General features: G+C 41.9%; 1 protein-coding gene across 3 annotated transcripts in view; it reads right to left on the reverse strand.

Moving 5' to 3' along the window:
• Positions 1 to 566: 566 nt before the first annotated feature.
• Positions 567 to 27,631, reverse strand: part of hemgn (hemogen) — a 56,992-nt gene continuing 29,927 nt past the window's right edge. Inside the window, exons 1-4 of one of the 3 annotated variants that reach the window (XM_087995611.1) lie at positions 11,661 to 11,828; positions 6,978 to 7,056; positions 1,963 to 2,192; positions 567 to 1,192 (exon numbers count right to left, since the gene is read on the reverse strand). In XM_087995611.1, coding sequence (XP_087851737.1) covers positions 1,083 to 1,192; positions 1,963 to 2,192; positions 6,978 to 7,056; positions 11,661 to 11,709 — 468 coding nt within the window. In that variant the 5' untranslated portion in view covers positions 11,710 to 11,828 and the 3' untranslated portion in view covers positions 567 to 1,082. Of the gene's footprint in view, positions 1,193 to 1,962; positions 2,193 to 6,977; positions 7,057 to 11,660; positions 11,829 to 27,631 lie in introns of those variants that run through there. The other 2 variants (XR_015759902.1, XR_015759901.1) reach the window with 2 other exon arrangements.

A 27,631-nucleotide genomic window follows, 5' to 3' on the forward strand; every position in this document is an offset into this window, starting at 1 on the left:
GAGTTGGCTTGGATTTGGTGGTGAAGAAGGGCCAGGACTTGCATGTCCTGGGGGGAGTGAGAAGGGCGTGGTGGAGGACGCCCATGACTTGTGAGTATTTCAGGGAACATCTCCAAGACACATGTACCAAACAACCCCAGCGCTCTGTGGCTGACCACTTCAACTCCCCCTCCCACCCTGCCAACAACATGCAAGTCCTGGGCCTTCTCCTCACCATCCCCTCCACCTCCACCCCCCTTCCCCACACACACACACATACACCCCAAGCCAACTGATGACTGGACGAAGAACGCCTCATCTTCCGCCTTGGGACCCTCCAACCACACGGCATCAACATCAACTTCACCAGTTTCCTTATCACCTCCCCCCCAGCTCATCCCAGATCCAACCCTCCAATCTGGCACTACCCTCTTGAACTGTCCTACCTGTCCATCTTCCTTCCCACCTATCTGCTCCACCCTCCCCTCTGATCTATCTCCATCACCCCACCCCACCTACATCTACTTAACACTTTCCAGCTACCTTTCCCCCACCCCCAGCATTCTATTTATCTCTCAGCCCCTTCCCATCCCTCCAAGCTCCAACCAATCCTGATGAAGGGGTTATAAACGTCGACTTGCCTGCTCCTCGAATGCTGCCTGACCTGCTGTGCTTTCCCAGCGACACACATTTTGACTGTTGCTAAAGTGGGTTGATATGGAGCATGAACACAAGCATAGAGCATTGGACCAAATGCTCTGTTGTCATGCTGTCTGTCAGATAGTTCCATGTTATTTACCTATCTGCAGGAGGGATGTCCCCCTTGCTTTAAAAAGAAAGCCATTCTTGTCCTTTCTTAAATTTCCAATACTATGCTTCAGTAATGGATAGGGGATAGCAGGGTCTCAATATCACATTCCACTTTAGGTGTTGCCACCTCAGAAAACAGGTCTTAACATGCATTTAAACACCAAAGTGTTGCATCACATACTAACAGGATGTGAGTTTACTTTTGCAATAGAGTGTTTGATTATAACAAAGAGTACTACTATTATCTTTCCAATAACAATTGGTGGAGAAAACCTAAATGAGTTCTGTGGCATTCAAAAGCTCAGAACTATTGGTTCTTCTAATGCTGCATTTTCTTCAGGCACATGTTCAGCTTGGATCACCGGTGTTTCCACATCAACTGGCTCTGCTTCTCCAGGCACATCTAGAAGATATGGTAATAAATGTGATATTTTAATTTACAGGTAGTTCTTCTATAACATGGTTGCGTTCTTGTGCAACTCCGCATTATAGAAAAATCACATTTTAGAAACAGCACTTAAAAGTGTTGGTGATGTCATTACATTATAGCCAATACACATTTTAAAAAGTTGTGCTTTAGAAACAGCATCCCCAATTCGTCAATTGCATTACAGTGAATTTGTGTTAACGAAACACGTGTTATAGCAGAATGACCTGTAATTGCCAAGCTACAGTGCAATAATAAACCTACTGAAAATGTTTTTTACAGGAATTTCAAATTATTTTACTTGATTATTCCACGATAGTATAATAAATAAACCAAACCATTGCATTATTTTCTATGAAATATTTGGTGAAGCAATCTTAAAGATGTCTAATTGCATCAGAAAACAAACTGCTCCACCATTCAATAAAGTCATGGATGATCTTCTACCTCAATGCCACTTCCCCTCAATATCCTACTGTCCTCCAATTTCCTCAGTACTCAAATCTATTGATCTCTATTCCTGACATACTGGATGATTGAGCAATGACAGTGTTCTTGGGTAGAGAATTACAAAAATTAAGAACATTAAAAGCACACATTTTGCAAAGTGGTTTACCCTTGAACGCTATGACTGGTCTCCTATTGGATTAATTATTTTGAGTGTGTTTTTTTCCTGATGCCAAAATAAAATACACTGAATCCTTGCTACTGAGTTAAGTCCTCATGATCTGGGTATGTTGGAATACCTGTTGCAGGAATGGGTATCCCCTCAGTTATAAAAAGCTGTGCAGTTTCTTCCAGCGATGCAGGCCTCTCACTTTCAGGGTCAGGATGAATTGGTTCGCCTTTGGTCTCCTCTGTATGTTCTTGTGCAGACTCTGGTTTTGGGCTAGGACTTGGTTCAGCTACTGGCTTTTTCGTGTTCCTTGGTCCCTTAGCCTTTGCCTTTCTTCCTCTTTTTCCCTTTATCTCCTCCCTGTGAATTGATGATCGCAAGTACAAAAGGACAGCTTTACACGTTTGGCAAATGTTTCATGTATGACACAATACTTAGACAATTTAAACAAAAAATCTTAAGGAAAGACTTATTGCTAACAATTGGCAAGAATCTTGGAAAACATGAAGGTAGAATTCAATTCAGGTAGATGTGAAATAGAGGCACAATCAGAATTTCGCTCTCTTTACAGAACGCTTGTTATTCAGTCCCATTGCGGTCAATGGAATGGGGAAGAGACTTACATGTTAACAAGCAAGTACAAAATCTTGATAGAATGAGAATAGTAAAGTACAAAACAACATTCTGTATATCCAGATAGAATGCCAACAAGCACCTATGCGTTAGATGGTGCACAACAGAGTAAGATAACATGAGAAAGAACTGGCAGATGCTGGAGATCCGAAACAAAAACAGAGATTACTGGAGTTATATTGAAGAGTCACTGGACTCGAATAAATAACTCTGCTTTCGTCCCATTTCCAGCATGAAACAATGTAACTTAATGTGAAAGCAAAACACTGCAGACAGTGAAAAACTAAAACAAAATCAGAAAATGACGGAAATACTCAGCAGCTTAAGCAACATTTCCATGCTGAGGAACAGAGTTAAAAGTTAGTGAGTACAAACTGATCTGACAAATTATCATTCAGCTTAAATTTTAAGTCTTTCTCTATCCACAGATTTGGCCAGACCTGCTGAATAATTTCATGTTTGCATGGTAATTTTACTACCGAAGGCTAAAAGGCTTTTGACAGCCATTAAGTTAATTAGTTAATAAACAAGCTGGTTGGAGTCCTTTTAACTATTTCTTGCTTTCAAAATATCCCAGGTGAAAGAACACCAACTGAACATTCACCACAGAAGATAATTAGTGCTAACTGATTGGTGATCTTAACCTGTTGAGTCAATTACATTCAGAAATGGAGCCCATAATTGAGAATAAATAAGACACAGTAAGAAAATGTAAACAAAGTAAAATACATATATATTCAGATATACGTCTCTAGTTTGTACTCTATACATTTCAATGTGCAACGTTTTCACTTGACTATAAAACTAATCACTCAAAATAGAACATAAATCATTCTTATTCACTCATGCATTTACACAGCAGGAACCTGCTCAAAGCTCAGCTTGAGTTCTGTCAGGGTCACTCAGTTCCAGACTCACTCGAATGCACCTAAACACAAACAAAAGACCCAAAGTCTGTGTGGTAATGTAACAGTGACAGCATTGACATCCAGACACAATTTTACGGAGTATGGCATGAAGAAGGCTGAACAAAGTGGAAATCAATAGGATCAGAGGGAAAACCATCCACTAGTTAGTCGTAGGAAACATAAAGAAAGATGACTGTATTTACTGGAGGCCAATCACTTCAACCTTAGGATATCATTTCAGGAGTAGTATCCTTGACATAAATGTCTTTAGTTGCTTTATCAATGATCATTCTTTCAGCACAAGGTCAGAAGTGGGCAAATCCACTTATGATTGCACAATGTTCAGTTTTATTTGCAACTTCTCAGACACTAGTGTGTGACTGCATGCAGCAAGACATGGACAATATTCAGGCTTGGGCTAATAAGTGGTAAATAACAAGTGCTTACCAATAACCATCTCCAAAGAGATAAAATAAAACTACCTTCTCTTGGCATTCCATGGCGTTACCATCATTTGTTTCCCCATCAAAAACATCCTGGGGTGTTCACTTTGAGAGATTTAAATACTGTGGCTATCAGAACATCTCAGAGGCTCAGAATTCTGCAGTGATACCTCATCTCATAACTCCCCAAAGCCTATCCACCATCTAAAGTGTGATGGATATTCCCCATTTGCCTTGATGTGTCCAGTTCCATCAGCAATTAAGAAATTAACAACATCAGATTAAGTAGCTCATTTGTTCAGAAATACCATTGATCCCTTAATGAAACATTTAGAATCTCCACCATCAGCACATCATGGCAGCAGTACCATTGTCTAGAATAATGGCCAACAACTCATGAGATTCCTTCGACAGAATCTCCAAACACACGGTCTCTACCTTGGAACAGAACGGCAGCAGATACCTGGAATTAAGAATCCAATGATGAGCATGAAACCATTGTCAATTGTTGGAAAAAACCATCTGGCTCATTAATCTCCTCCAGGGAAAGAAACTGCCATCCTTAGCTGGTCTGCCTGACATGTAACTCCAGACCCAAAGCAATTTGGTCAACTCTTAACTGCCTTCTGGATAATTAGAGATGGGCAATAAAATGCTGGCCTAGCCAGCGACAGCAAAGTCCCGTGCATGAATAAAAGAAAAACACCCCAACTGCCAGCTCCACACTATCCTCTATCTTCTATCCTCTATCCAGTGGTTAGCACTGCTGCCTCACAGAGCCAGGGACCGGGTTCAATTCCCGCCTCAAGTGACTGCCTGTGTGGAGTTTGCACATTCTCCCCGTGTCTGCGTGGGTTTCCTCCGGGTGCTCTGGTTTCCTCCCACAGTCCAAAGATGTGCAGGTTAGGTGAATTGGGCATGCAAAATTGCCCGTAGTGTTAGGTGAAGGGGTAAATGTAGGGGAATGGGTCTGGGTGGGTTGCTCTTCGGAGGGTCGGTGTGGACTTGTTGGGCCGAAGGACCTGTTTCCACACTGTAAGTAATCAAATCAAATCTAATCTAATCTCCATTCCTTCACTGTTTTTGAGTCAAAATCCTGAAATTCTCTCCCTAAAACTCTGTAATTGTACATATACTACAGGGTTTGCCATGGTTTAACAAGGTGGAGCGGCATGGTGGCTCAGTCATGAACAATGCTTCCTCAGAGCGCCAGGGACCCGGTTTGATTCCTGCCTCAGGTGACCATCTGTGTGGAGTTTGCACATTCTCCCCGTGGGTGTCAGCATGGGTTTCCTCTGGGTGCTCGTTTCCTCCCACAATCCAAAGATGTGCAGGACAGGTGAATTGGCCATGCTAAATTGCCTATATTGTTAGGTGCATTGGTCAGCGGGAAATGGGTATGGGTGGGTTACTCTTCAGAAGTTCAGTGTGGACTGCAAGAAAAATATGGCTGGGCAATAATGGACAAATTAGCCCAACCACATAGATGACTGTCAAAATGGCCACCCGCGCAAACAGGCCTCGTGACATCAGTTGCTGGTGAAAGACTGCCTTAAGTCAGAATACAACCGTGCATGTACGGTCATCAGCAGTGTATGTGTGTGGATTAACCTCAACATCTGCACATGCATGCACGGCCCTGCTGAGGCCCAATTTCTGCTACTGGAGAGGTCTGAGATGGGGCAAAGACCCTGAAAGTAGTACCAGCAGTGTTTCCAGGCAGCTCCTCATGGTAGAATGAGGGAAAGATAGCAGCTCTGGGCTCTATTTGGAATTGGGGCAACACCTACAACAGCAAGGATTTTAACCAAATTTCACTGAATGCCAAAGGACTGACTCAATAGGCCACCTTTTCAGTACAAAGGCAGCAGTGTCTGCTGCTTGGCAGTGACATAGCATTACCAAGGGAGTTTGTGCAACATTAGATGTCCTGCACAACCTCGAGATAGCGTTGCAATGACACACAGCTAAGCAATAAATGTTGATCTTGCTAAAAATGCTAAAATCCAACAAATTAACAAAAACACAGTGGTTGGACGATACCCGGAGCATGGTGTATTATGTGGTTGCCATATAATCAAACAACGGGGAAAGTGCAAAAAATGTTGACAAAGATTTTGTCAGAACTATGAGGATATACCTAGCAGGAATAGGAGGAGACTGGGACTCACCTCGGATTTGGAAGTCTGCACGATAACCTAATTTGAGTTTTGAAAATTATGAAATGTTCTGGTAGAATAACACAGACTGCTTCTACTACTGAGTAAAGAGTAAAACTAGAGGCTATCAAGATAAGATAGTCACCAAAGAATCAAACTGAACTCAGGAGAAAATTCTTTAGTCAGAGAGTGATAAGAATGTGGAAATGGTTACCACAGGGAGTGGTTAAGATGAACAGTATGGGGAATATAGATAAACACTTGAGGGAGAAGGGAATAATGGGTTATGTTGATAGTTAGATAAGAAAAGGGTCAAGTGGAGCATAAATACTAGCATTGGCTAAATGGGCTAAATGGCTTCTTTCAGGGCTGTGCATTTCTTGTAATTCTATGGACTTTGGAGTACAAATGTGTATAGGAATTATTTATATAAATATATGGCCTGGATTGTCATAAAATCCTATCCCGTGTACTATTGTCTTTTAGGCAAGTAAATTTGTCATTTTACCCCAGTTTTGCTGATTCATGACTGCAGACTCACAGCAAAGTAGTAGTATCTGTCCTCTGAAATGGCCCTAGCAAGCCAGTGAGGCAGCTCACCATCACCTCCAAGAATAAATAATACATACTAGCTTGACCAATGATCCTGTGAAAACCACCTGCTATTTTGCCTTATCTTTTTTAATGCCCCCACCAGTTCAAGAGAAAAAGACAAATATTTTCACTTTTCTGAGGAAACAGGCCATTGGATTGAGCAAAACTAGCAACTATAAGACCATCATAATTACAATTTTTACCACATAATATTCATCTGTGAAACTAACCAGTACAAAGTTGGGATTGGTTTTAAATTGTGAGTTCACACACATCACATGTTTCATTTTGCATTGAGCACTTCCACCCTGAGTATGTACACGTTCATCCCTTTAAGATGGGCTAGCAGTAAATCATCTTTCCTTATACTTGACAGTTATTATAATCATGCCATATTTAATCACTTACTGTGAGGTTTTCTTCTCTTGATTTTCCAGCTTCCTTTTCCTGAGTTGTTCACGATCTCGCAAATGATAAGGAAGAACTCCTGATGGGAAACAACAATAGGATAAATTTTCATTCTCATGTGACTTCTGGTTTAATATGTTGTTTTTTCCTTCAAATACTGTCTTACATTTGTAGTGCTGAAAGTCAGGAAATAAATTATTTCATGCTGTCATCAAATGTAAGAATCTATCCTAGTCTTTATGAAGCCCCACATTTACACTTGATCTTATATTTATGGTTTCTGCATAATTTTGTTACAAATTAGTTTCACTAATGCTTCAATTAATTCATGAACTTCTGTTTTCCAGAAGTGATTGAATGTTTTTTTTTATTATTACACTTCATATCATACTCAATTCAATTCATGTACAAAGAATATGAGATCCCAAAAAACATACCCAGATGTCACAGTCAGCATTCCCCACTGATTATGGACAAATATGCCCACAAAAGAGAGCACAGTGGCATTAGCTTCACTCTCCCCAACAAAGCTTTTTCCTACCCTTGATGCAAAGGATGGTTACTAGGGAGTAAAGCCGGGTGTAAACAGAAGTTTTCCAACTATATTTTGGATGCCATTCAGGAGAAGCAGATTGTTCTAAAGGCCATTGGCATTTTCACTGCTCCCAAATGCAGATAACAAGATAGTCAGCGTTCTTCACAGAGTGGAAGCTATTGTAGAGGTTTTGCTTTTCTATAGATATGCAAACGCAATGCACAAAGCCATTATTGATCCCAATCAGAATCAAGTATGAATGCCACAGAAGACTTACTAGCTGAACACGAGAACAGTTGCAATTGAAGATACCCACAGTCAAGTAACTAGGTCATATGTACAAACTAGAAAAATGTTTCATAGATCTTTGTTTTCACTCGTAAAGGTGTCAAGAACCAGACAGCAGAGTTTTAAAGTGTTTTGCAAAAGGAGCAAGAGATCATGTGACCTCTACTGTAGTGCTCCTCTTTAGGTTATGGCAGCCATTAAGCACTTTGCATGAAACATAGGCCAAAAAATAGTTATTTTTTTTAGAGTAGATTAGATTAGATTATGTGTGAATTTCTGTGGTCATTGCAACATGCCCAAGTTGTTCTCTTGGAAAAGCATTTGGATCATTAACGTTGTCCCAAAGCCTTCCCATTTCCCCACATCCCATCTCAGCCAACGATGGTAAGAACATGTATATCCTGCTTTTATACTTTTATGAGCCTAAAACTGCACCCACAATTTTAGATGAAGAAGTACCTGAAGCCAGGAGAAGGATAACAGGAGATATTTCTCATTGCATGGAGGGATAAGCACAAATATGGAATGGTTGGGTCAAATTCCTTGTTTTCAGAAACAGAAACCTAAATTGCTGTGAAAGCTCAGCAGGTCTGGCAACATCGTGGAGAGAAATCAGAGTTAACATTTTGGGTCAGGTGACCCTTCCTCAGAAATGACGATAAGTAGGAAATGTTGATTTGTATGCAGAAGTTAGAGTGAGGGTAGCTGATAAGGAGTAAACGATAGGTAGGAATAGATCTCAAACAGAGAGAATAACAGTTGGACAGACAAAGCAGTGGATAATGATATGGCTAGGGGGCTGAATAGCTATTAATGGGGACAGTTAGTGACTAACAATGGGTTGCGTGCAACAGTCACTAACAGCCACTAATAGTCCCCATTAATAGCTATTCACCTCTCTCGCCAGATCATTATCCACTCCATTGTCTGACCAACTGTTCTTCTCTCTCTCTGGGCTATATCCCCATCTATCATTTACTCCTTCTCCCCTCCACCCACCCTATCTTTTGCATACAAACCAATATTTTCCTAGTCACCATCATTTCTGAGGAAGGGTCACCTGACCCAAAACATTAACTCTGATTTCTCTCCACAGGTACTACCAGACCTGTGAGCTTTTCCAGCAATTTATGTTCCTGTTTCTGATATAAAGCATCTGCAGTTCTTTCGGTTTTTACTTGGCTTGTTTTCATGTTGGTTTCTCATTATTTTTCAATGGAAATGAATACTTCTAGTGTTTTATAACACTTGTTAAAACATTCCTCTTCATTGAGAGTTACACAGCATTTTTCATCGATGAATAGGTGAGTAATTTTTATGATAACAGTCTCTGTTATATTGGAATACTGTGTGCCATTCTTGGCACCAAACTGTAGGAAATATGTCAAGATCTTGGAGAAGATGCAGAGGAGAATTACTAAAATGATACCACGGATGAGGGACTTCAATTATATGGTGAGACAGGAGAGACTGGGATTGTTCCCGTTAGAGCAGAGAAGAGCAAAGGGAGATTTAATAGCAATGCTCAACTGTCTGAGAAGTTCTGACAGAGCAAGCATAGAAAAAGCTATTTTCTCTGACAAGTGGGTAAGTTACCAAAGATTATAGAGTTAAAATAATTGGTAAAAGAACCAGAGGGGAAATGAAATACTTCCATCCAGAGTTTTGTTAAGATCTGGATCACGCTGCTTGAAAAGTTGGTGCAATCACATTTCAAAAGAATCTGGAAAGCTAACTGGACAGGTACCTGAAGAGCACTCATTTGCAGGGTTATGGAGAAAAAAAAACCGGGGTTGGGCCTTAACTGGACAGCTCTCTCCAAGAGTACGATGTACCTCATAGCCCTTTCTGTGCTTTCAACTGCTACGATTCCAAAATAACAGAAAGGTTCCATGTGTTATAAGCCTTGTGCAATGCATATATGCTGGCACAACAATTTCAGACTTTTAATTTTTCAATATGCACAAGGGAAGGCAGGACTTAACAGAGGTAGATGCAAACCTTCCAGCCCTTTCCCAGGCCAGGAGTATATTTATTGATTTCTACTTACTTTGCACCAATTTTTATACTGATCTTGGTAATAAAATTTAAAAGTCAGCAAGATCATTGTAAACAATGATCTAAATGTTGAGAAAATCCCATTTAAAAGTCAGCAAGATCATTGTAAACAATGATCTAAATGTTGAGAAAATCCCATCTAATTTCCCTGATAGGATAGAACCTATTGCAAACCTCAAGGTGGACACAGCAGTGAAGATATCATCTGGGATGGGTTGGTGACGCTTTTTTAATAAAATCATACATCACAAAAAGTGACCATTCAGTCCATTGCTAACTCCACTTTCCTCCTATAATCTGCAAATGTTTTGCTCCAAATATTTATCTTTCAAACACAGTGACCGTAAAAGGCAATTAAACATCTGTAATGTAAAATTGTCGTTGCATTCAAGGTATACAGAATTAATTACTTTGCATTTTATGTTCATGATTGTTCAGTAGTCAACAACAAAACCTAACAAATACAGAATACCTTTAATGTAATTAAACATTCCAACTTGCTTCACAGGAACATTATCTAACAAATTATGACACCGAATCACATAAGAAGATATTGGTCAAAGGAGTAGGTTTTAAACAGTATCTTAAAAGGTGGAGAGGTAGAAAGACTTAAGAGGGGTATTGCAGAGCTTGGGATCCAGGGAGCTGAATGCACAGATGCCTACTGTGGAATCATGAAAATGGATATGCAACAGGCCAGAATTGGAAGACCACAGAGATACTGGCATCTTTATTCTGTTGGGTGAAATAACAAAGATTGGGAGCAACGATTGGAAAATGCATGTTGGAAAACTTTGAGATTGCTTGCTGCCACCAGTTGCAACAAGGTTTAGCATTGTGATGGAGGATGGGATGTTGCAAGGTTGTTGAGGCTGAGAAAGAATCCTACAGTAGCAAAAATTCAGGTGTTCCTTGTGCAGCATGAAGATGCACCAAAGTAAGAATTCCACTCAGAAAAGATTTCCACTTACCTTCAGGAGTGTCATTAGCTTCTCAGCAGCTTTACCTGGGAAGGCTCATTAGATATGTCCATACACGGTGCGGGTTAAATATCATTGTGGTGCAATTCTTATCCAAATCAGTGGCAATAAAATGGGATATGTTCAGGAATGGACTTTCATAATTTTAGTTACTCCATCATTCCTTTTCCACTTACCAGTACAGTTTAGATCCTCCCCGAAGTATTTAGCATTATCAATTGTGGAAGGAACAATTCTTATTTTAAAAGCTTGCATTTAATTAGGTTTTCTACACTTTAGAACTAAAAATGCAGCTATGCTAATTTTACACTGTTAAAGTTAACTAATATTTATATTACACAAAACACATTATACTAAAATAGGGCTAATTATGCACATTCCTACTCCATATTTGGCTATGCGTGGAAATATTATTACAAGAACTGAATTTTCCACCTTTTGTCAGATATGGACTAACTTGTACTACAGCAGTCTGGTGAAATAAATTATTATTTTCAATAAAATTGTGGGAGCCTACAATACATAAAATTGCAAAATAAAATTTTTAGAATGTGATATGTTCAAATCAACTGAACGACCCCTAGTGTCTCTAGGGGATTCTCAGAACTCTGTAAAATTAGTTTATACTGTCAGAAATCACTATTATTAATTAGATTATTATTCATGTATTATCATATTGTGTAGTCCCAAAGTAGAGTAAATGATTCTAAAGTTTTGAACTTTAAAAGCATTCAGCAACTAATATAAACTGAAGGAAATAAATAATCTTTGCATTTTACTGAAGTAATAGCAACTGCTACTTTCTGTCACAGACAAAGTTACCTGGAACTTCCAAATCAGTCGTGTTCTGACTATGCTTAGACGTATCCATTTTCTACCGCCGCTAAGAATTATGTTTCTTTATAAGGTAACTGAGTAGAAATGTTTGAATAAGGTAGAGATGTCCTTTTTTCTGAAACTGGATTAGGCGGTTTCAGCGTTGACACCCAAACAGGCATCGTTATCTAATGCACACAAGCAGGGAACTTAGCAGCATCCAGTAACATCTCTTCTTCAACAGTATAACAAAGATATGGTCCAATGGCGTCACGATGAGCAGAAAAATTAAAATGAAAGGAGAAAAATGCCCAGTTAGAAAATAACTGCTTTGAGTCAGTGTTATTGAGTAGTACAGTAATTCATGTTTATCTACCTGTAGCTTGGACACAGGTTTAAATGTTAGGAGCTAGATTCAATTTGTGAAATGTACTTGCAAAGCTTAAAATATTAATTTCTTGGTAATTTTTTAGAAATTCATTGTGGGAGGAAGGCATTATAGGCTAGGTCAGTATGTGTGGCTCATCGCCAGGCAACTTAGCCTCTTTTGTTGTTCAGTAAGATCTGATTACTCAATATTTCCAACTACCCCAAATAATCTTTCACTTCCTTATTCATCAAGACTCTGTCCACATCTGCCTTAAAGTTATTCAAAAACTCTGTTTCCACTGGCTTGAGAACAACAGTTCCAAAGAATCATGTGAGGAAAAAAAACTTTGCCTTATCTTCCATAAACAGATGAACCTTATTTTTAAACAGTGAGCCGTCATTGCACAAGAGAATCCTTTTAACATTCCCGCCTGTCAAGACCCCACAGAATTTTCTATGTTTCAATTAAGTTGCTTATTACTCTAAATTTTGGTAGATGCAAGCCTAGTGTCGAGAGTGTGTAGCTGGAAAAGCACAGCAGGGCAGGCAGCATCCGAGGAGCAGGAAAATCGATGTTTCGGGCTGGAGCCCTTCATTAGGAATGAGGCTGGGAGCCTCGGGGCTGGAGAGATAAATGGGAGGGGTATGGGACTGGGGAGAAGGTAGCTGAGAGTGCAATAGGTGAATGGAGGTGGGGGTAAAAGTTGGAGGGGAGGGTAGAGCAGATAGAGGGGAAGAAAGTTTGACAGATGGGACAGGTCATGACAGCAGTGCTGAGTTGGAAGGTTGGAACTAGGGTAAGGTGGGGGGAGGGGAAATGAGGAAACTGGCCTGTCTCTTTGTCAGCTACGTAGAACAATCCATTTTCCAGAGTTACACCAGCACCACTCCCCACCTCTTCCTCTGCTACATTGATGACTGCATCGGTGCCACCTCGTGCTCCTACAAGGAGGTCAAACAGTTCATCAACTTCACCAACATATTCCACCCCGACCTTAAATTGACCTGGACCATCTCTGACACCTCCCTCCCCTTCCTAGACCTCTCCATCTCCATCCACGAGGATGGACTCAACACTGAGTTTTTACAAACCCACCGACTCCCACAGCTACCTGGATTATACCTCCTCCCACCCTACATCCTGCAAAAATGCTATCCCGTATTCCCAATTCCTCCGCCTCCACCACATCTGCTCCCAAGAGGACCACCACAGAACACACTAGATGGCCTCCTTCTTTAAAGACTGTAATTTCCACTCCCACGTGGTCGAAGACGCCTTCCAACACATCTGATCCAAGTCCTGCACTTCCGCCCTTGAACCACACCTCTCCAACTGCAACAAGGACAGAACCCTTGCCGGTCCTCACCTTCAACCCACCAACCGCTGCATAAGTCGTATCATCCGCTGACATTTTTGCCACCTCTAAACGGACCCCACCACCAGGGATATATTTCCCTCTCCACCCCGATCCGCTTTCCACAAAGATCGTTCCCTCTGCGACTACCTGGTCAGGTCCACGCCCCCTTACATGCCACCTTCCCCTGCCACCGCAGGCATTGCAAAACCTGTGCCCACACCTATCCCCTTACCTCCATCCAAGGCCCCAAAGGAGCCTTCCACATCCATCAAAGTTTCACCTGCACTTCCACACATGTCATTTATTATGTCCGTTGCTCCCAATGCGGTCTCCTCTACACTAGGGAGACTGGACACCTTCTCGCAGAGAGCTGTGGAGAACATCTCTGGGACACCTGCACCAATCAACCCCACCATCTCGTGGCCGAATATTTCAACTCCCCCTCCTACTCTGCCAAGGACATGCAAGTCCTAGGCCTCCTCCATCGCCACTCCCCTACCACCCGACGCCTGGAGGAAGAATGCCTTATCTTCCGCCTCGGGACCCTTCAGCCCCAGGGCATCAATGTGGACTTCACCAGTTTCCTCATTTTCCCTCCCCCCACCTTACCTTAGTTCCAACCTTCCAGCTCAGCACCGCCCTCATGACCTATCCCATCTGTCAATCTTCCTCCCTACCTATCCATTCCACCCTCCTCTCTGACCTATCACCTTTACCCCCACCTCCATACACCTATTGTACTCTCAGCTATCTTCTCCCCAGCTCCACCCCCCCCCTATTTATCTCTGCACCCCAAGGCTCCCAGCCTCATTCCTGATGAACGGCTCCAGCACAAAACATTTATTTCTCTGCTTCAGGATGCTTCCTGACCTGCAACACACTCTCAACTTTGGTCTCCAGCATCTGCAGACCTCACTGTCTCCTGGATGCAAGCCTCGCCCATTCAGTATTGAGACATATGAGAACCAGTCCACTCTACGTTGAGCAAACCATTTCTGAAGTACTTTCAATACAGTTGCATCATTCTTTAAATACGGTAACCAATACAGTACAAAGTACTCCAGATATGGTCCTGCCAATGCCCTGTATAACTGAAACATAACCTCCCTACTTATGTATTCAATTGCTCTCGCAATAGCAACATTCTCTCAGTGTCCCTAATTGCTTGCACATTAACTTTCTGTAATTCATGCATGAAGACACCCAAATTCCTCTGTAACTCACAGCACTGCAATCTCTTACTATTCTTTCTACCAAAATGGACAATTTCACATTTTCACACATTACACTCCACTTGGCAGATCTTTGCCCACTCACTTTACCTATCTATCCTGAGTATCAATTAAAAAAAAACATTTTGACTAAGCATTTCATCTTGCACTCATCAGGCATTCTCAAAAATACCAATGGAAAGGGGAACAATATTTTATGCTGTATGAGAAGAGAGTTCTGATTGGTGGAAAATAGACTCTGATCGGTCACAGCGAATTCACTAGTTGGGTGAAAACTGAGAGTTAACTGCAAAGCTTTATTTAAATGTAACCAAAACTGATTTACTCTGATGGATCAAGGCTTTGCTCTGAGCAACAAATCAGAGATTAGCTGTTCCTTATTTTGTTCAGTTCAAAACAGTAGAATGTTAATACATATTCTGTCTGAAGACAACTAGGCCCTGTGTTTAAATATCTGTAGTTTACATTATGTGCAGTTGCAATATTCTGAGCCTGACTGACAATCTTAAGTTGGTTGTCAGCATAATTCTTAGCACACACAGGAGTATTTAGCAGATGTTATCAATTTGCAGAATTAGATTGTAATATTGGACACTGCTTTGACTTTACTAAGTAGCCCCTGCAGCATTACATGACAGCCTTAGTCAAAGGTAAGCTAAAGGAGTACGTGTTGAACTGTTGTAAGAGCAAACAGCTGCCAGGTGATTATATATGATAGGCTTTGTCCTCATAGTTCAATGAATCCATGTATGTATAGACTATTCAAGACTCAGAGAAATGTTATTCTTTTATGCTCTATCTTATCTATTCTCAGTTCTGCATAACATGAATTATCCAAATGGCTGTGTGATTTGCCATAACTAGTCCTTTTCAAGGTTTTCAACATAAATGGTGAAGGATTTTTTCATATATGGCAGCACCACACAAAACCTATATATCCTGCAGATGAAAATGATAAATTTATAAAAATGAACTCAGTCTGTTACATTATGTGAGTTAAAGAAAATTCATATGCTCCAGTTGGTAGTAATAACTGAAGAGTACAGGTATCCTGAACATTGTTGTATGATGGTGAAGCATACTGTTTGCTGCCATAACAACAAGTCAATTCCAGTCATAAGTGCTACTTTTCTTAATTAAAGTTGAAAAGAAAGATGTGCATTGATATCTTAAATCAATCTGAGATAGTTATATTAGAAACTGGATTCTATTTCCAATATTAAATTATTTATTCTTGTATTTATTTCTCATTCTATCACTGTAAGGATAAACCAAAGGATGCTGAATGCTGGCTCTGGGCCCACTCTTTAAAATGATGGGCTGTTCAGAATCCTCACATTAATTGTAGATATGAAGCAGTCCACGGTTTAGACTGAAGCTTCCAGCTAAACAAGCCATATAACAACAAGTTGCATTCATATTGTCCCTTTAATTTAGTAAAGCCTCCTAACATGACAAAAGAGCATTGTCAGACCAGTACTAACAATGACATAAGACGATGCATTCCGGAAACTTGATTTTGAATGTTAAACTTGAATTTTCTTAACTGTTTCCGAAAGCCTTCTGCAAAGATAGATACTATTGTTGTCTCAGTCAAAAGTTTATAGTTTCAAATCCTACTGCAGTTTGAACATTTTTGCATCAAACTACAATGAACTCATTGTTGGATATGCCATTTTTGTGAAACAGACATTAAGCCCAAATTTCATCTGACCTTGTGGTTGGATGTATGGAAATCTATGAACTATAATCAACAAATAGCAGGAAGTGTTGAGAGAACAATGCATTTTGGTGAAATTTTTCTTTCAAGATGATTCACAAAAAATGTAAATGTAAAAGCAAAAATGACACTTTATACTGTATGAAAAGAGGGAGCTCTTGTCAACCAATTGAAAAACTCAGCACACATGCACGTGCACTTAACCAACAAAATGTAAGGTTCAGCCCTATTCCCTATTTCATTAGCTGTAAGTTGCTTTTGACATCTTGAGGTTGTAAAAGGATAGTTTATAAATACTAGCCTTACTTACTTCCAAAATACTTTCAATCCCATGGAAAAGCTAGGAAATCAAATGGACCAATCCAAATTTGCCTCAACTTCCTTCACGTTGGCAGGATTTGATAGCTCTGATAAGTGAATCAATGTTTTCCCTGGTGCCCTCCTCATTTTCTATTTGACAATGGTTGACCCTGTGAACTTTGCCAACTCTTTCTGCTTTACTTTCACGTTTGACATCAATCCCTAGACTTTCAATATTTGAACCTTGCACTTTCTCTTTAATGTTGCCTATATTCCATTTCCCTGAAATATCCACACTTTGTTTCTTTAGTTTGATTTCTTTTGCTTATGTTTCCATTATCTGACTGAAATGATCCAAACAATTACTCTTCCAATAGCCCCATTCAGTAGTTGTACAGCTGTTTGTATTTTATTCCCCCCTCTCCTTTTTTTTGGTTTTAAAACTAAATGCATCCGTCTCCTTATTTTTTGTTCTGAATAAATGCACAAGTCTAAAATTTGCAACAAGACAAATAATGCTGAGTGCAGATGTTAACTATGTTTGACATTTCCTGCTTTTGTCGACAAAGGTTGTGCCTGAGCTGGATAATACCCAGCAGAAAACGTTAAGCAAACTATACAGTTTTGGTGCTAATTCTTTGAGGCACTATGCAAAACAAGACCAGAGTTATCTCAAAGGAACATTCTGCAAGCACTCAGTAAACACTGCTGTTTGACAGCTCTGCACAAATGCTTAATTTTGTCGATGTCCCAAAATGCCTTCTAATTCCTGCAAGCAGTTTATGCAAACTATACTTCTGTATTGTTACTTTCATGTGGATGTTTCATAAATTAAAGGGAATATTAGATTATTATAAGTGCATGCACCCTCATTTTTTTTAAGAACGAAGTACAAATTATACCCTGCCATTCACAATGCCAGACTAAGGGAATGCTTCAGTATCTGAGGTCCCATATTGAAAGTTGAAACCAACTTCCATTTTGTTCCCTCAAGCAAATAGAGAAATTTCCAATGGCATTTGATGAAAGAGCGGGTGAGATCTCCTTTATGTCCCATCCAACATTTATACCTCAATCGACAGCATTCTGGTCATTATTGCAATGCTGTTTCTGGAAGCTTGCTGTTGATCAGGATAGCAGCCACATTTCCGACATTACAATAGTGACTAAATTCCACAATGTGCCACCTGCCAAAACAGTGCTGCTGACATGGCTTCCTTCTTCCATAATGGTGGTTTCCCATCCACTGTGGTTGACAGGAGTCTCAACTTCATCTAACCTATCACCCGTACCTCCACTCTTGCCCTTTCCCATCACTCACAACAATGTGATTGATCCCTCTTGTTCTCACTTTTCACCCCATCAAAAAAAAATTCTCTGCATTTTAGATAACTCTAGCAGAATGCCACAATTTCCCCTCACTCTCCCTGTTTGCATTTTGCAAGGATCGTTCCTCTGGGACACCCTAGTCCATTCCTTGACCACCAACATCACCTCCCCCTTCCCAAGGAACTTTCCCATGTAATCACAGAAGATGGAACACCTGTCCCTTCACGTCCTCCCTGCTCACCATCCAAAGCCCTATCTTTCCAGGTGAAGCAGTATTTCACCTGTACCTCCTCCAATCTTGTGTACTCTATTTGCTGCACCCAATGTGGCCTACTTACATCGGAGAAACCAAATGCAGACGGGGTGACTGCTTTGCAGAACACCTCCGGTCCTTCAGCAAGCATGACCTTCCAGCAACACATTTTCATCTCCTTCCCGTAGCTAGTCATTTTAACACAGCGTCTTGCTCACAGGCCCACTTGTTTGTCCTTGGCTTGCTGCAATGTTCCAGCGCATCACAGTGTAAACTGGAGGAGCAATATCTCATCTTCAAATTAGACAGTTTACAACCTTCTAGGCTCAATATTGAATTCAACATCCTTACCTTTGCTTGTTCCATTCTCTGTCATCCTCTCTCCTCTCCTTCCACAACAGTGGGACTGTCTATTCTTTCCAGTCTGGCAGTTAGACACATCATTAATCTGCCATTCTCACATTCCAATCACTTAATCTGAACTATCAACATCCTTTCTCCCCCCCGTACTCCAAACCCCCACCCTCCCACTATTGCGTACATGCTGCCTCCTCCACACTTCACTTCAGCTCTGATGAAGAGTTATCTAGTTCAGCTTGCTTTTTCTCCATGGATGCTGCCTGACCCGCTGTGATCTCCAGCATGCTTTGTTTTCAGTTAGGACAGGGGGTTGGACATCTGTCAACCTTCGCACTCACCTTCCACCCTACCAACCTTCGCACTCACCTTCCACCCTACCAACCTTCGCACTCACCTTCCACCCTACCAACCTTCGCACTCACCTTCCACCCTACCAACCTTCGCATAAACCAAATCATCCGCCGACATTTCCGCCACCTCCAAACAGACCCCACCACCAGGGATATATTTCCCTCCCCACCCCTCTCCGCCTTCCGCAAAGACCGTTCCCTCCGTGACTACCTGGTCAGGTCCACGCCCCCCTACGACCCACCCTCCCATCCTGGCACTTTCCCCTGCCACCGCAGGAACTGTAAAACCTGTGCCCACACCTCCTCCCTCACCTCCATTCAAGGCCCTAAAGGAGCCTTCCACATCCATCAAAGTTTTACCTGCACATCCACTAATATCATCTATTGTATCCGTTGCTCCCGGTGCAGTCTCCTCTACATTGGGGAGACTGGGCGCCTCCTAGCAGAGCGCTTTAGGGAACATCTCCGAGACACCCGCACCAATCAACCAAATCGCCCCGTGGCTCAACATTTCAACTCCCCCTCCCACTCTGCCGAGGATATGGAGGTGCTGGGCCTCCTCCACCGCCGCTCCCTCACCACCAGACGCCTGGAGGAAGAACGCCTCATCTTCCGCCTCGGAACACTTCAACCCCAGGCCATCAATGTGGATTTCAACAGTTTCCTCATTTCCCCTTCCCCCACCTCATCCTAGTTTCTAACCTCCAGCAACTCGATCCCCTGACTTGTCCGGACTTGTCCGACCTGCCCAGCTCCTTTTCCACCTATCCACTCCACCCTCTCCTCCCTGACCTATCACCTTCATCTCCTTCCCCACTGACCTATTGTACTCTATGCTACTCTCTCCCCACCCCCACCCTCCTCTAGCTTATCTTTCCACGCTTCAGGCTCTCTGTCTTTATTCCTGATGAAGGGCTTTTGCCCGAAACGTCGATTTTGCCTGTCCTCGGATGCTGCCTGAATTGCTGTGCTCTTCCAGCACCACTGATCCAGCACCTGTCTCATCAGCCTGGACCAGGAGAAAGCCCTTGACAGGATATCGCATACGTATATGACAGATGTTCTCTCTAAAATGGGTTTTGGGGAGGGAATCTGCAATTGGATCAGACTGTTCTGCACCAACATTGTCAGTGCAGTCTCAATCAATGGGTGGGAATCAGATAGCTTCCCAGTCAGATCTGGAGTCAGGCAGGGCGGCCCTCTCTCTCCTGCCTTGTTTGTGTACGGCATAGAGCCATTTGCCGAGTCCATCAGGAAGGATGCGAGCCTGAGAGGGGTGACTATTTCTGGCAGCGGGGACCTACAGGTTAAGGCCTCCCTGTACATGGATGACGTCGCCGTTTTCTGCTCGGATCCGCTGTCCGTGCACAGACTCATGTACATATGTGACCAGTTCAAATGGGTCTCGGGGGCCAAAATAAACCGAGGCAAGAGCGAGGCCATGCTCTTCGGGAACTGGGCCGACCAATCCTCCATCTCCTTCACCGTCAGGACTGACCACCTGAAGATGCTGGGTATTTGGTTCGGAGGGGCTGGGGCGTGTACCAAGTCTTGGGGGGAACGTATCAGTAAAGTGAAGCAGAAACTAGGCAGATGGAAGCAACGGTCGCTCTCCATTGCAGGTAAAAACCTGGTCATCAGGTGTGAGGCACTGTCATTGCTGTTATATGTGGCACAGGTCTGGCCTATTCCCAGAACCTGTGTCGCTGCAGTCACCTGGGCCATCTTCCACTTTATGTGGAGATCAAAGATGGACCGGGTCCGAAGGGACTCGATGTATAAAGATCTGGGCAACAGGGGAAAAAACACACCCAATGTCACCCTCACCCTGATAGCCACCTTTGTGTGTTGCTGCATCAAGCTGTGCGTGGAGGCCCGGTATACAAACACCAAGTGTCACTACGTACTGAGGTTCTACCTGTCCCCGGTGTTGCGAAGGATGGCCTTTGACCACAAGTCCATCAGAAAGTGGTCAGCACATAGTGTCCTTGAGACCCTTCGGGAAAAGGAGAGAGCGGATCCTGTTGAGCGGTTCCCTGGACAGACTGTCAAAGTCATTTGGTAGAATGCCTAATTGCCAGAACTTTCCAACAAGCACAAAGACATGGCTTGGTTGGTGGTGAGAAGGACTCTGCCTGTGAGATCCTTTATGCATGCCCGGACTCTCTGCCGCACCACACGCTGCCCTCGAAGTGGCTGTGGAGGGGACGAGACTGTCACACACCTCCTTCTGGAATGTGCCTACGCAAAGGAAGTCTGGAGAAGAATGCGGTGGTGTTTGTCGAGGTTCGTCCCAAGCAGCTCCATGACGCGGGTCTGTTCCCTGGGACGCACATCGAGACGAACATCAACTGTGCCTGGAGGATCATCAACTTGGTCAAAGACACTCTTTGGTCTGTCCGAAACCTGTTGATCTTCCAGCTGAAGGAGTTGACCCCGACTGAGTGTTGCAGATGGGCACGTTCCAAGGTCCAGGACTACGTGTTGAGGGATGCGCTGAAGCTTGGGGCAGCTGCTGCCAAGACAAGGTGGGGAAAGACCACCGTGTAAGGTCTGCCTGCCTAAGAAGAACAGGAGGCCCACTCAGTAATCGAGCCCCGCTGACACTTCAGCAAAATACCTGGATGGTCAACACACAGACTTGTACATACAAATTATTAATTCCAATCCCTGTATGTAAAGAAATGCAATGTGTGCATAAGAATGGCATGACCAATTGTATAGATATCAAAATAATTTTATGAATAAAGTATATTTTTGAAATAAAAAAATGCTTTGTTTTCAGTCCACAATGTACTTCAGTGGCTGTAAAGCAAGTTTTTCTGCTTTTCCTCAAAAAGTTCAGCCTCCAAGCATAAATTTCCTTACACTTCTTGTTTTCTGTCCAACTTGGCAGTGCTTTTGCCCAAAACATTGATTTTCCTGCTCATTGGATGCTGCCTGACCTGCTGTGCTTTTCCAGCAACACTCTAATCTAGACTCTGGTTTCCAGCATCTGCAGTCCTTGTTATTACCTAGTAGTGTTATTGTTGACTGCAGATATTACAGTGTTCTATAGAACAATCAAGATTTGATCCTTCAGTCACTAAGGGCACATTGACAACAAGTTTTTACATCTAAAGATTCGTCAGGAATATCTTCTAATTGCACACAGTGCAACTTAATTGAAACTTCCCTCCCTAGGCAGTTTTGTACCTTGGAACGACAGAAGGTCTTAATTGTGCTTGAAGAATCTTTCAAAGAATTAGGTACAAACATATTTATTTATTTATTAGCCAGGTGGGTTTAGTTTCATGGAAAACTTTGCAAACATTTGGAGCTGCAACATAGAAGAATATGAGGGAAAAAAAACACATACATGATCAAGATGCATTTATTTAAACATATGAGAAAATTCAGATATCTGCATCTGCTACAACTTTGTCTATACATAGACAATAGGTGTAGGAGTAGGCCATTCTGCCCTTCGAGCCTGCACCACCATTCAATATGATCATGGCTGATCATCCTTAATCAGTATCCTGTTCCTGCCTTATCTCTATAACCCTTGATTCCACTATCCTTGAGAGCTCTATCCAACTCTTTCTTAAATGAATCCAGAGACTGGGCCTCCACTACCCTCTGGGGCAGAGCATTCCACATAGCCACCACTCTCTGGGTGAAGAAGTTTCTCCTCATCTCTATCCTAAATGGTCTACCCCATATTTTTAAGCTGTGTCCTCTGGTTCAGCACTCGCCCATCAGCGGGAACATGTTTCCTGCTGCCAGAGTGTCCAATCCTTTCATAATCTTATATGTCTCAATTAGATCCCCTCTCAGTCTTCTAAACTCAAGGGTATACAAGCCCAGTCGCTCCAGTCTTTCAGCGTAAGGTAGTCCCGGCATTCCAGGAATTGACCTCGTGAACCTACGCTGCACTCCCTCAATTGCCAGAATGTCTTTCCTCAAATTTGGAGACCAGAACTGCACACAATACTCCAGGTGTGGTCTCACCAGGGCCCTGTACAGCTGCAGAAGAACCTCTTTGCTTCTATACTCAATTCCTCTTGTTATGAAGGCCAGCATGCTATTAGCCTTCTTCACTACCTGCTGTACCTGCATGCTTACCTTCATTGACTGGTGTACAAGAACACCCAGATCTCTTTGTACTGCCCCTTTACCTAAATTGATTCCATTTAGGTAGTAATCTGCCTTCCCGTTCTTGCCACCAAAGTGGATAACCATACATTTATCCACATTAAACTGCATCTGCCATGCATCTGACCATTCAGCTAACCTGTCCAGGTCACCCTGTAATCTCCTAACATCCTCCTCACATTTCACCCTGCCACCCAGCTTAGTATCATCAGCTGAGCTAACACATAACTAATCAAAAATTCTTTTCATCGGAGAGCACACCCGCCAACTGTTGTTTGCAAATAAATCTTCTAAACACCATAACCTTATATATTTTTTCAAATTGTCGGATAAAATTTTTGTGGTCATCAAAATGACAAATTAAAAGCAGTGTAGCTTTCACATTTTGTAGGAGGGAGCCTGAGTTGGGCATGGTTCTGTCAGACCAAAGGCTGGTTTCTATGTTGCAAAATTCCAGAGTCCCTACAGTGCAGGAAGTGGCCATTAAGCCCATCAGGTCTGCTCCGACCCTCCAAAGAGCATCCCATGCAAATCCAGTCCCCCACTCTATCCCTGGATTTACCGTGGCTAACCTACCTAACCTAAACATCCATGGACACTACAGGACAATTTACCATGGCCAGTCCATCTAATCTGTTTATTTGGACAATGGGAGGAAACTGGAGCTCCTCACACAAACACAGAGAGAACGTGCAAACTCCGTACAGACAGTCACTCAAGGCTGCACTTGAACATGGATGCCTGACACTGTGAGGCAGCAGCGCTAACCACTGAACACTATGCTAGTTTCAGATGCCAACCCATTCGGCATAGTGTGGTTTATATAGACAAAAGGTTTTATTCTGCTGCAATAATATATCTTCTGCACAAATTCATTAAATCTCAGGTAAACTTGGCAAAAGTAAAAATTTATCTTGAAGGAGAGGCAATGGGAGAGGGAGGATGATCAGAAGAATGATGGGGTACTTGGAAAATGTAAGGGGAGATCAGGAAGATCTGATAGAGGGAATTAGCAATGGTATTGCTGATGGTACTGCAGTGGTGCTAGGAGAATAGTTCCTGCACTTCATGACTCTATCTTCATGTAATTATTTCTTAAAAAGTGGTTTTGGATATATCTCCACCTGGGCTGTAGCAAAATATCTATTAAGAAAGCACTTACATTAACAATTTCCAAAAATATTTACAGATCTGAAGACAAGATCATTGTTAGTAGTTCACCAAAGTTCTTTGTACATACATATGCCAAATATTTTCATAAACGTCTTCAACTGATTCCCCCAACGACTGAACAAATTAGTGAAGCAAATAAATGGATTACAGAGAATAGATCCTCAACTACCTACTCTTGAAGTAGTTATCAGTGTAGCAGTAAAGGTTAAGGCAGTTGGTTATAATTGGTCTCAACCCCTATAGGTTACAGAGTGAAACACTGGAGTCTTGGTATGGCTACTATCAGAGACCACTACGAAAAGTGACAGCAAATTGGATTTGGTTTATCCATGACTCAGTGTGTAACCCCTTTAGCTATGAGCCAGAAGGTTGTGAGTCCTGTCATAGGATCACAAAAGAAATAGGAGTAAGAGTAGGCCATTTAACCCATCAGTCTGCTCAACTATGAAGTAAGATCATAGCTGATCTGATTGCAGCCCATACTCCATTTTCTTGTTGTCCCCTATTACATTTTACTCCCTTGCAGGTCAAACTTTTGTCAAAATCAGCCTTAAATATATTCAATGATTCAGCATCCATTGCTTTCTGTGAAGACTAACAATCTTTATCTTTAAACTGTACCCACAATTCTAGATTCCCCTAGGACAAGAAACATCCTCTCAGCTTTAATGCTTTTAATAAGGTCACTTCACATTCTTCTAAACTGCAAAAAGAATAGGCCCAATCTGTTCAACCTTTACTCATAAGACATCCCACGAATCAGCTGATCCTATGAATGAATTTTCTCTAAGTTCCTTCCAGTGTAAGTATACTCTTCCCTTAAATAAGGAGACCCAGTTGTGCACAGTGTTCTATGTGCGGTCTCAAGCATTCATGTGTTGCAAAGTTATTGCAAAGGTCCCACTGTACAGACATAAGCACATAATCCACGCTAACACACCTAGTGCAGAACTGATGGCGTGTTGAACTCTTGGAAGAACATCTTTGGGATGTGATGGCAAAATAAGGCCCATCTCTTTTCTCAGATGGTTGTAATAAATTCTGCGGCAAATGTTTCAAAGAAGAGCAGATAAGTTCATCACAGTGTCCTAGCCCATATATTGCTTGCAGCCATCATCACAAAAGTAAGTACATTATTTAGTTATTAACGCAATGCAGTTCGGAGGATCTTGCAGTGTGTAATTTGGTTGCAACGTGACTACACTTAAATAAATGGTATAACGGCCAACTTGCTGTCTAATAGTATTGCAATGATGGCCACAGTCTGTATTTGTGTAGTTGGTGCTAATGACTGTTTGCATTTGCAGCCTTCACCTGGGCTTTAAATCAGCAAGAAAGCAATGATGGGCTGTGTAATCACAAAGGGATGTCCCTGGCTGTGATAAAGAAAGCTTCAGCTAGTCATGGGGCTGATGTGAGAAGTTCCAGTCCCTAGTTAGGGTCTGTATCAGGCAGAAGGTGGAAAAAGACTCCCTGGTGCAGACAAAAGGACAGGGTGCCTCGAGCTCCTTCAAAATCACTAAGAGAGCAAACTAGTTGAAGTGGTAAAGAAAATGAGGAAATTAGCAGACAGGAAACAATCTGTGAAGAAAACAGCAAAGAAATGAAAAGTTGGATTGGCAAAATCTGAAGCGAGGACATCTCTCCAAACAAGAGCTGAACCCATAATGAAATGATCTTTGTCCCTCAGCTGAGTTCTTCTCAACAGCGATCATTTCAAATTAATACAACATCCAATCTGTCAAATCCTCACTTACTCATCAGATGTGTAGTAGGTATTTCACTTGGCCTCTTTGTGAATATGCACGCTTTGTGCCACCTACAGGTAACATTTGCGTGATTCACAGCCTTCAAAAAACATACTTCAATAAAGTTGTAAAGTGCATGGGATGTCCTGAGGTTAAGATTGGAGCTATAAGAATGCTAATCTGCCTTTTATGTATGACAAATTACCAACTCAAGGTAGAGGGAGAGGCAAAAATCCAACAGAAACAAAATGAAGAAAGGGGAAGAAACAATATTGATTATGGAATGGTCACGTTGGATGAGAACTGTTGTGAAATCAACAATTATAAAGTTGTTGCAATTGTGAAATTGAATGAAGTTCAGCAGAATAATCTTCTAAAGATAGGTTGTTCTGTGTTGAAGCTCTCATTGCTCAGAGAAACATACCCTTTGGATGAAAGGTCGCAAAATGGATGTGAACAAAGTACATATCACTTGCTTTAGAAATATTAAGACAGCAACTGTACTCCATCATATAGAGATTATCCAAACATAAAACTCTATATAGAACTGGAATTCCAATGTTACACAATTCTAAAGCATCATTTAAAAAGTGACTCCTCAAATAACCTATTGTTATCTTTCAATCATGCTGGTGGTACTTACCTTTTAAATAGAATACTTGAACCGTCACTGAAATAAGGGTGAAAAAAAAGAAATTTTAAACTCTATCAATAATCTTATTTACATAGAATTTACAAAATATAAATAGGCCAGTCAGCCCAATTAGTCTAAGCTGATGTTTCTGCTCCATGTGAGACTTCTTCTACCCCTACTTCATCTCATCCTCTCAATATGTTCTTTTGTTTGTTCCCTTTCATGTGCTTATCCAGCTTCCTCTTACTCGCAACTTCTTGTAAGAGTTCCACTTTTTGAGGGAATTTTATTCAGACATTTCAAGATTACATGAAAGAATGGCAGTGCATATTCCTAAGAAAAACTAAAAGAAAACACAATGCTCATAGTTAGGAGGCAGACATCCAGTGAAATTAAACTGTCGAAACATTCCCGATGTTTCTTCACTTTTGTAGAATGGGACATAGAGCCCATGCTGTCGATGTCAGTTTTGGCATCAGTTGAAAACATCATTCAACATAGACAGCTGGCTATTAATTTTCCTGTACTTTTCCTCATTTTCTGTTAGTTTTGTTAGGATTGAATAATGGGACTGGAATTTGCAAGTGTGGAAGGTGGTGATTGGTGCCAGCATTCATTACAATCACTGCTGTGAATCTGACCACAACTTTACACAGTTGTGGGGCAGCACAGTTGCTCGGTAAGTGGACGGGGGAGAGAGAGAGAGAGAGAGAGAGAGAGAGAGAGAGAACCACTGTGGCTCACATGTTAGTACTGTTGCCTCACAGCATGAGGGACCTGCGTTCAATTCCAGCCTTGGGCGATTGTCTTTGTGGAATTTGCACATTCTCCCTGTGTCTGCATGGGTTTCCTCTGGGTGCTCTGGTTTCCTCCCACAGTCCAAAGATGTGTATGTGAGGGTGAATTGGCCATGCTAAATTGTCCATAGTGTTCAGGGATGTGTAGATCAGGTGCATTAGTCTGGGGTAAATTGTAGAGTACTGGGGTGGCAGAGTGGGTCTGGGTGGGTCGCTC

This window comes from Chiloscyllium plagiosum, unplaced genomic scaffold (assembly GCF_037043375.1).
Source record: "Chiloscyllium plagiosum isolate Xiang-an unplaced genomic scaffold, Cpla_swu_hap1 HiC_scaffold_2, whole genome shotgun sequence".
NCBI classification, from domain to species: Eukaryota; Metazoa; Chordata; class Chondrichthyes; order Orectolobiformes; family Hemiscylliidae; genus Chiloscyllium; species Chiloscyllium plagiosum.